Genomic DNA, 9,765 nt, shown 5'->3' on the forward strand with positions numbered 1-9,765 from the left:
GCTATGGAATCCAATTCCTCTTCCTCTTTTAGAATCTCAATCATTTGCTTCTATTACTGTTTTATAGAAGTGAATTTTATAGGCATATTAAATTGGGTTCGTAGTTTGAAACAAGTTGAAATTAGGCTGGACCTCAGAGAGTAAAGCACGAAATGGCATTGTTGTTTCCAGTTTGAAACTTTCTTTGAACTATTTCAACGTTCTTAAGCCTTTTTGCCAGTTTTTGAAGCTTGATTGGCACATAGGTTTTTAAATAGCTGATCGGAGTCAAATGTGCCCTGTGGAAACAGCACTAGGATACTTTAATAATTGATTTCCTTTGCTTTCACCCCTGGACCTATTAATTTTGCACGTGGTAACATTTAGTTTGTAAAAAATATGTTTCAATATTGATGATCCGGTAAGAGCTTATTAGTAAGAAGTTTTTACTAATTTAAGGAATAGAATAGCTAATTGGATAAACAGTTTAATGAAAGCAATTTTTATACATTAATTTGTCCTCAGCTCAAATATATATTTTTGCAGGTGGGGGAAAATGACACAGCATGGTTGTTATTGACAGTCCTGGATTTGGTATTTGCTTCCCTGCAGTTAAAAATGGAATCGTGTTGGAATTTTTGAACTATCCCCTGGGTTATAGATATAAATTTTATTCTTTGGTGGAAAAGCATCAAGAGAAAATTGCAGGACAATTCAAAGTGGGAAGAACTGTAATAAGCTCCACAGCCATCTTGGAAGATAGAACTTTGGGTCTTTCCTTACCATTGAAGGGCTATCTCTGATCATCCTTAAATCTGTACAAAACAATGCTTGTATAACATTTGTAATCCCCATTTGTCATTCCCCATGATTAATTATTGCATCTCTTTTAAGTCACTATTGAATTGTTTATAATTTGTGAGCAAATCAATCATTGTAGGCAAGTTAAGTGATTTTCTACTGGCTTTACTGCTGTTCCTCTTCAGCAAGTCACACTCACATACACACATGCCCAGTGGAGAAAATTACACAAATGGGATAGATCTGGCAAATTGCACAATTCAGGGATTCCCGCTGGTTGCTTTTTCTTCTCTTCCTCCAGCATCCCATTTGGGCATCTCACAAATTCAGAGTAACTTGTGATTAAAGCAAATAAACACTTTGACTCTGTGTTTCACCAATGTACATCAATTATGCAGTACCAATCTAGTTCTCTTTTGGTCCAAATAGTTGGGAACACACAAGGTTCTAGCAATAACAGTTCAGCTATTGGGTCTTCTGCATCTGGAGAACTGAAACTGACCATCTGCCCAGCAGTCTTCTCTCTAAGCAATGTGTGAAGTGACATGCAAAAGAGATCAGGTGTGGGATTCAATTTTTTTAAACAACCAGTTCTATGGGCATGGCTTAGGTGGTGGGCGTGGCTTGGTGGTCATGTGACTGGGTGGGCATGGCTTGGTGGTCATGTTATTGGCTGGGTGTGGCCAACTCAATATCACTCACATCGAGGCACGCATCTCATCGCCTGGCCTCTTGTGACTGTGGGGATGCTGCAACAGTCATAAGTGTGAAAAATGGTCATAAGTCAGTTTTTTCAGTGCCATTGTAACTTTGAATGGTCACTCCAAACAAGCAAAGTACCAGCAAAGGAGGGGAAAAAAACTCCAGAGAAGTTCCTGAGACAGGAAGTCTAGTCCTGCCAAGAATGTAATAAGGGTTAACAGAGAGGCAGTTTCTGTAAGCAACACCAGAATGTTTCCTTCCTGTCTTCCTTACAGGATTAGGCCAGTAATTTCTTCTAACAACCACTTCTCCAAACTGCTTAAAATGTTAACAACTGGTTCTAGCGAATAGGTGAGAACTGGTAGAATCCCACCCCTGGAAGAGATACTTCCTGTGGTTCAGTGGTAAGATTCAAAATTTTTACTACCGGTTCTGTGGGTGTGGCTTGGTGGGCGTGGCAAGGGGAAGAATACTGTAAAAGCTCCAGTCAGAGGTGGTATTTGCCAGTTCTCCTAAATACTCAAAATTTCCGCTACTGGTTCTCCATAACTGGTCAGAACCTGCTGAATACCACCTCTGCTGTGGTTGTACAGCAGGGGTGTCAAATTCGATCTCACTGAGGGTCAGGTTTGTGTTTGACCTCAGGAGGCTGGGGTGGCCATGGCCAGAGTGGGTGTGGCCAGTTCGATGACACTTGTGGCGGGGCGCCTGTGGCGGCCCGAGTGCTCTGCCAGCAAAAACAGGCTCCCAAGCTCTGTTTTTGGCTGCTGCGGCCTCTTTCAACCCTCTGCCAGTGAAAACAGAGCTCCGGAGAGCTGCATGCAGCCCTCCTGAGCTCTGTTTTCACTGGCAGAGAATTGCATGAGGCTGTGGCAGCCAAAAACAGAGCCCAGGAACCCATTTTTTGCTAGCAGAAGCACTATGGGCTGGTCCTTCGCTGTTTCCAGGGTGGCCCTGTGGGCTAGATCTAAGTACCTCGCAGGCTGGATCTGGCCCCTGGGTCTTGAGTTTGACACTGTTGTACAGGAACTGCAGTGCATCTTTTGGTGGGATAAAGAGGTGGGGTCATGCTTTGTCTTATTCTGGGGTATAGGCAGCAGAGCTTCTGGTGGCTACCATCACTTCCATTCATCTACAGAGTACAACCATGTTTCATGAAGTAGTCAAGACCCTCCCTCCCATTGTATTCTGGAAAAGTGCACTTTTCTATAGAAACTGTTGGGAGTGTTGGACTGGATGCCATAGAAGTCACGCTTCTTTTTTCCCCAGCTCTAATTTCACCCTTTTAAGGTTTTCATTTTCTCCAATTTCATATTTAAAATGGTTTCTTTTTCCCCAATTCTTTTTTCCGCTCAAACGCCAGCTCCATTCTTTTTAACTGGTGTTGGATTTCTAATTTCTTAATTCAGGTGGGTGGATGGGTTGCCTGGGTTGCCCCTGGTCTCTAATGTGACAGTTTATGACTGATATGTTACTCCTTGGCAGAGGTGGTATTCAGCCAGTTCTGACAGGGTCTGGAGAACCGGTAGCGGAAATTTTGAGTAGTTCGGAGAACTGGCAAATACCACATCTGGCTGGCCCTGTCCCCCATCTATTCTCTGCCTCCTGAGTCCCAGCTGATCAGGTGGGTCTTCTTTTGTTGCCCTGCACAGGAGAATGGAGCTGGTAAGCAGGTTAGTGGGGTAGGCAGGGGATGTGGATTTTGCAATATCCTTCCCCTGGAGTGGGGTGGAAATGGAAATTTTGCAGTATATCCTTTCCTTGGAGTGGGGAGGAAATGGGGATTTTACAGTATCCTTCCCCTGCTATGCCTATTAAACTATGCCCACCAAGCCACAACACGCCCACCAAGCCACGCCCACAGAACCAATTTTTTGAGTACCACCACTGCCCTCCAGATACCTTCTGCTAGTTGGCAGCCAAAGATGTCTTCCCCAATCTCAAGAACATAAAAGATAACTCCGCCCACTAACAATAGCCTAACAATTTCATCTCATCCAAAAGCTAAACAATAATGTTTCTTTGTGCAAGCCACTGGTTTATACTACGTATTGAGAAAAGAGGAATTATAGGCAATAATAGGAGTTTTCATTCATAAATGTGAAAGAGTGCATTCGTTTTCCCTCTTTAGGGTATCCTTTAGTGGTTAGTTGGACTCACCCCTGACACCATAGGATAGACCCCATAGGATGCATGACTAAAATTCTCAAACCTCCTCTCCTAGATGTCTCCTGGATCTGCACAGAACCAGCCTCACTTCCCTGCCTTGTGGTAGCAATTAGATGGTTTCTGCTGCCAGCACCTCTGTTTGCAGAGCTACCTTACTTCACAATCCTCCTCCCAACCCCCATGTACTGTATGCGTGTGTAAGAGAAACTCAGACTACTTTTTGTTGATTTACAGATACTAAAAAAAAAAATCATTTGTGTAAAACAACCTTCTGGCTTCATAAGTTACAGGAATAAGGTTAGAAGTTTCATCCCATCTTTTCCCTTTGGGAAATAGACAGCCTAGCAAGAGATAAAACCTGACTCAATTATTTTGAAAAACAAGGAACTGAATGTTAAGATAGAAGAAGGCTCTCTTAAAGAAATGCATGCAGTGTTCTCGGAAGACAAGAATATGTTGCTGGTGGTGTTACAGTGAGTGTGAGCTAGAGCAGAAATGCTACTCTCAAGTTAGATTTTCTGTTCATAAAAACACTGAGAAAATAAAACTTCTGGAAAACAGTCTCCTTTGTAACAGGTTTGTGTTGTCATGAGTGTTTGCAGAGTGGGGAACAATATGTTATGGCTGAATTTCTAAGAAGAAATATACCAATGGATGCCCAAAGCTCAGCTCAACAATGGTGCCCGTCAGCTCTTCTATTGATTAACTGACAAGACAGTAAGATTCAATGTGTGCTGAAAACTAAAGAGTGTGTCAGTGAAAGGTACAGGCATGAGAGCCAGGGGAAAAATATCTTTGTGGTGCCTCCCTTTCCTTGGTGACCTAGCCATGTCCATATTTTGCTTATTGATTACTTCAAGCCTGCTGGCAAAGTATAAATGAATAGTTTCCAAGCTAGAGAGGGCAACAGAAGGCTAGAGAGGGCCATAAACCCATCTCAACTGCCCAAGGCTACTAAGCATTAAAATGGAAGGGTGGAATAAAGAACCCTAGGTTTAAACCCTGAAGTATAGATATACAATATATGTCTGACTTCTGTGTAAAGTCAGCTGTTGTGCTTAAGGCTTCATTCTTCTCCAGGATTCTAATTTAGCTGACAGGGACCTGGGATTCTTCCATTAAGTTTAAGTATATGGAGATCTATGATTTATAACCAAGCAAAGTTGTAAAATCTGACAGATTACAGGTAGTCCTTGAATTATGACCTCAACGGAGTTCAACATTTCTGTTGCTAAGCGAGATAGTTGCTAAGTGAATTTTTTTAACCTTTCTTGCCAGTTGTTAAGTGAATTACTGCAGTTGTTAAATTAATAACATGGTTGTTAAGTAAATCTGGCTTCCCCATTGACTTTGCTTAGTCTCAGTCTCAGTCAAACTCACATCATCACGGCATTATCATGTGACATATCGGGACTTCCCCCCCCCTTCGCTAAACCGGACATGGACGTGGCCAGCACATGATGCATCTGGCCCGTGGGCCGAGAGTTTGACAGCCCTGACTTTGCTTTTCAGAAAGTTGTAAAAGGGGATTATATAACTGGGACACTGCAAGTGTCATAAATAGTTGCCAGTTGCCAAATATTTGAATATTGGTCACATGACTATGGGGATGCTACAATGGTCATAAGTGTTGAAAATGGTCATAAGTTACTTTTTTCAGTACTACTGTAACTTTGAATAGTCACTAAATGAATTCTTATAAATCAAGAACTACCTGTACTTCAGGATTTGGGATGCTATTGGAGAGCAAAGATTTCCAAATGCTCTTCAACATCCCTGCACTTTTTTAAAGGCATGATAATGAACTAGTTCCTAGCAACTCAACTGACCACAAATGGCTTTATTCGTCATTGAAAACAGGTTTGTGTTATCACTGAATTTGGGGGAATGGGAAAGGATATGTTATCATTGAGAGGAAAAATATACCAACATCTATTGGTTCAAAGGGTGGAATTTCTAAAGAGAAAGGCATGATGTTAAAGGCTACTATACCTAACTCCTATGTCTATAAACTGTCCAACAAACTACTTTCCTCTGAAGAAAGGCAGGGTAATATATATATTTATCATTTAAAAAACCCTGAACATTTTATGCAAGGAGCATAGTGAAAAGAGAGCCAGTTGGTCTAATGGTTAAGTGTCCAGGTTAGAAACCAGAAAACTTTGAATTTTAATCCCACCTTGGGCATGAAAGCTGCCTGGATATCTTTTGCCCAGTCACTTTCTCTCATCTCACAACATCAGGCCAGCAGGTCAATTCTGTTGCAACCTGACCTCATACCTGACCATAAAAATTTGGAAGCTCTACAAACCCCTCGCAAACTATCTCCCAAACAAGTTAGATGGGCACTTTATTTTTGGAGGTTTAATTTTGTTTTGAAATATGTACCTGCAGGGAAAATTTTTCTAGCTGTTGCATTATCTCGACTCCCAAATATGATAGTAAAAGAGAAACTCTGATACAACCTATTATACAGGGTAAAGATACCATACAAACATTAAAATATAAAGTAATAGATGACCTACCAAAAGCTTTAGAAAAAGATCCCTGATTACAGAAAAATAAAACACAATGTATTATCACTGATGGAATAGCTTGGAAAGGAACAAAATTATATATACCGATTACCTGACGTGAACTAGTACTTAAAAGGTGCCATGATAGCAAACAAGCTGGTCATTATGGATATCTTAAAACGTTACATCTAGTTAAGAGACAATTTTTGTGGTCAGGTATGAGGGGAGATATTGAACGTTATGTTAGAAAATGTAAAGTATGTGCTAGTAGTATGGCCTGTTCTGGAAAACCTTTAGGACTATTGCAAAAAGTGTCTGATCCAGTTAAACCATGGCAGGATATTGCCATGGACTTCATTGTAGATTTACTTTGTAGTCATGGGTTCACCATAATATGGACCGTAATAGATCTGTTCTCAAAACAGATACATTTCATTCCATGCAAAGGCATACCCACTGCAAAGAAATTAGTTGGTTTGTTTCTAAAACATATATATCGCTTACATGGTGTACCAAGATGTATTATTTCAGACAGAGGGGTACAATTTACAGCCAGATTCTGGAACGAGTTTGTGAAAACGATAGGCTCACAGCAGGGGTTAAGTACCACTTATCACCCGAGTACAAACGGCGCTGCAGAGTGAGTCAATGCAGCCATAGAATGACCTCTAAAGTGTTATGTATCATATCAACAAAACGATTGGTCTGAATTATTACCATTTGCAGAGTTCGCTTATAACAGTGGTCGGGGAACAGGGGTAAATTACCCCAAATGGGGTAAAAGTGAAAATCTGGGGGTAATGAGGAGGTTGCGCTGGAAGGCCGCCCGCTGCCGTTAACCCAAACGACTGCTGCCACGCTCGGCTCTCTTATGGGAGCATCTCAGTTTACACGCCATTTTTAAAGAGCCGAAGTCTAAACCGCGCGCCCCGACTGACGTAGCCCCAGCGCTGCCTGCCGCGAGCTCGCAGCTCCTGCCGCTGCACGCCGGAGGTCGCGTTTGCTTCAGCCAGCCAAAACTCGCGAGCTGGACTGAAACCAGGAGGGCGCGGGGGAGACGGGGAGGACAGGGGAGGGCTTCTGGCGCTGTCGCGGTTCGTGTCTCTGGAGCCCGCGAAAACAAGTCGGGGGCGCTGAGAGGCCGAGCGAGCAGGTTCCCTCCCTCCCTCTTCCCTCCCTGGCGGCTTTTTGTGCCAAACGGGAAAAGGTCGGTTTGGCTGGCAGCAGCTCAAGTGTCCGAGGCAATGGCCATTTGCGCAATTAAGGCGGCTGAGATAAAAGGTTGTTTTCTTCCCGCTCCCCACCCATCTCTGGAGCCACCTGGAGTCGTTTGCCTTACTCGGATTGCCAATTTTCCGCGCTCTCTCCGCAGACGCGTCTATAAAAGTTGGAAGGTGGCGCGAAGTCAGCAGGTGCAGCCACAGAGAGTGCAGTACAAAAGAAGCCTGCTCTGTCATCCAAAGAGATTCGCATTACAGAAGCCCCTCGAGCTGCATGTTAGGAGACGATTCCTAATGCTAAGTTTCCTCCCCTGAACGATCAATTAGCCAGAGAAGCGGTGGGATCCCCTTTACTGGCTGGGTTCAAGCACAGGCTGGAGGCAGTCACTTGCATTCCTTTGCATTCCTGACAGAACATAAAAGTTGACTTCTGTGGCCTAAATCGCTTTTTTTTTTTTTACTGTCAATATTTTTATGAAACTTTCTGAATTGCTGAGCTGAAGTGTTTTGACATGGAAGTTTGTTGTGCCTATTGCCAATTTGAAGACAGTCTCTACTGCCTTTGTTTTGAATAGAAATTGGCAATAGCCACAACAAATTTATTTATTTATTTGATTTGTCAATTGCTTACAAGATAATAGGTATAAGTATAAACATAATTATGAATACATGAAATGGATACATATAAGAAAATAAAAGGAAACAATAGGACAGGGAAGGTAGGCGTTGGTGCACTTATGCACACCCCCTACAGACTTCTTAGGAAAGGGGTGAGGGACTGGTGTCCAAAGTAACAAAACCTAACAGATTAGGGTGACAAAACCTAACAGATTTCAAACAACTCAAGGCTGCTTTGGGTGATGTTTAAATAATTGGCAAAATGCAACTTTAATAACTGTATGGCTGAATATACAGACCTACTTTATCATACTGAAGTGAGGTGGCTCTCACGTGGAAATGTTCTGAACCGAGTGTGGGCTCTCAAAACTGAACTTGAAAGTTTTATGGTTGAGCAAAAGCATGTTCTTGCAGAGAAGTTTACAAACCCCTTGTGGGTTGCACATCTTGCATATTTAGCAGATATGTTTGAGCATGTTAATGTATTGAACAAAGAATTGCAAGGAAAAAACATAAATATAATTTCAGCCAGAGAAAAGATTTCTGCATTTGGATCAAAGCTTTCATATTGGAGGCAAAAAGTTGAACAGAAAAAGATAGCTACCTTTTCAACGTTAGCTTTGTTCTTGGAAGATTGTGAAAATATTACTTTTGAAGACATCAAGGATACAGTTATAAGGCATCTTACTAAACTCAAAGAGCGGTTCTCTGATTACTCTCCAGATCTTGATTCACATGCTGTCAGTTGGATTGTAGACCCCTTTAAATGTGAAATTTGTGCTGTACCAGAAGAGCCTCAAGGGTTGGCAGAGTCACTTCTTGAGCTTCGATGCAGTAATGAAGCACAGATTGCATTTGAAAACAAAGCAGATCTTTCACATTTTTGGATGTCAACACCTGCAAAGGCCTTCAAAATTGCACATGAGGAAGCATTCAAAAAGTTGCTGCCTTTTGCAACAACCTACCTTTGCGAACAAGGATTTTCCACTCTTACGAACATAAAAACAAAGACAAGAAATCGATTGGACCCGGAAGACTGTATCCATATTGCTCTGACATCAAAATGTCCCAATATTGATGATCTCGTATCCAAGATGAAGCAACATCATTTCTCCAAAACCTGAAGTTTTCAAGTAAGTTGAAGCTTTCAAAGTAATTTTAAATACAGTATTTGAATTCAAAATGTTATTGGATGTATGATTTCCTTACTTTCAAATCAAGGGGGTAACGTCTGCGTTTATAAATTTTTTGGGGGGTAAGAGGTAAAAAAGTTCCCTGACCCCTGGCTTATAATAACAGCACAGGATATACCCCATTTCAAATAGTATATGGAAGTGAGTTAATATCAATTCCAGAATTGCCACATAGTACAGAGACACCAGTAACGCAGAAGCAATGATATGAACAAATACAACAATCATGGAAATATGTAAGAGAAGCTTTACGTGATGCCTTCATTGCATGTAAAAACCAATTTGACAAACGGAGAAGTGAACAAAAACCTTTCCACATTGGAGATCTCGTATATCTCTCCACTAAATATATAAATCTGGGTCTTCCTTGTAAGAAATTAGGGCCAAAATATATTTGACCATTCCCAATTGTAAAAGTAGTTAATCTGGTGACTGTACAATTGAAACTATCATCACGATATAAAAGAATACACCCTGTATTTCATTGCAGTTTATTAAAACATATATATATAAAGATATCGACTCACCACAAACACTTCCTGGTCCAATAAAAGACGATCAATATGA

General features: G+C 41.5%; 1 protein-coding gene across 1 annotated transcript; it reads left to right on the forward strand.

Moving 5' to 3' along the window:
- The first annotated feature begins 8,286 nt into the window (after positions 1–8,286).
- LOC148128207 (protein FAM200C-like) lies at positions 8,287–9,129 on the forward strand. Its single transcript, XM_087931148.1, has one exon. It carries the CDS (start codon positions 8,287–8,289, stop codon positions 9,127–9,129), a length of 843 nt encoding a protein of 280 aa, XP_087787274.1.
- Positions 9,130–9,765: the final 636 nt, after the last annotated feature.

The sequence above is a fragment of the Pseudonaja textilis genome, chromosome 1 (genome assembly GCF_049901715.1).
Source record: "Pseudonaja textilis isolate UNSWEBS1 chromosome 1, rPseTex1.2, whole genome shotgun sequence".
In the NCBI taxonomy this organism is placed as follows: Eukaryota; Metazoa; Chordata; class Lepidosauria; order Squamata; family Elapidae; genus Pseudonaja; species Pseudonaja textilis.

Bases quoted from the DNA above. Each gene is read 5' to 3' on its own strand.
- LOC148128207 (XM_087931148.1), top strand. From the start codon at position 8,287: ATGGCTGAATATACAGACCTACTTTATCATACTGAAGTGAGGTGGCTC.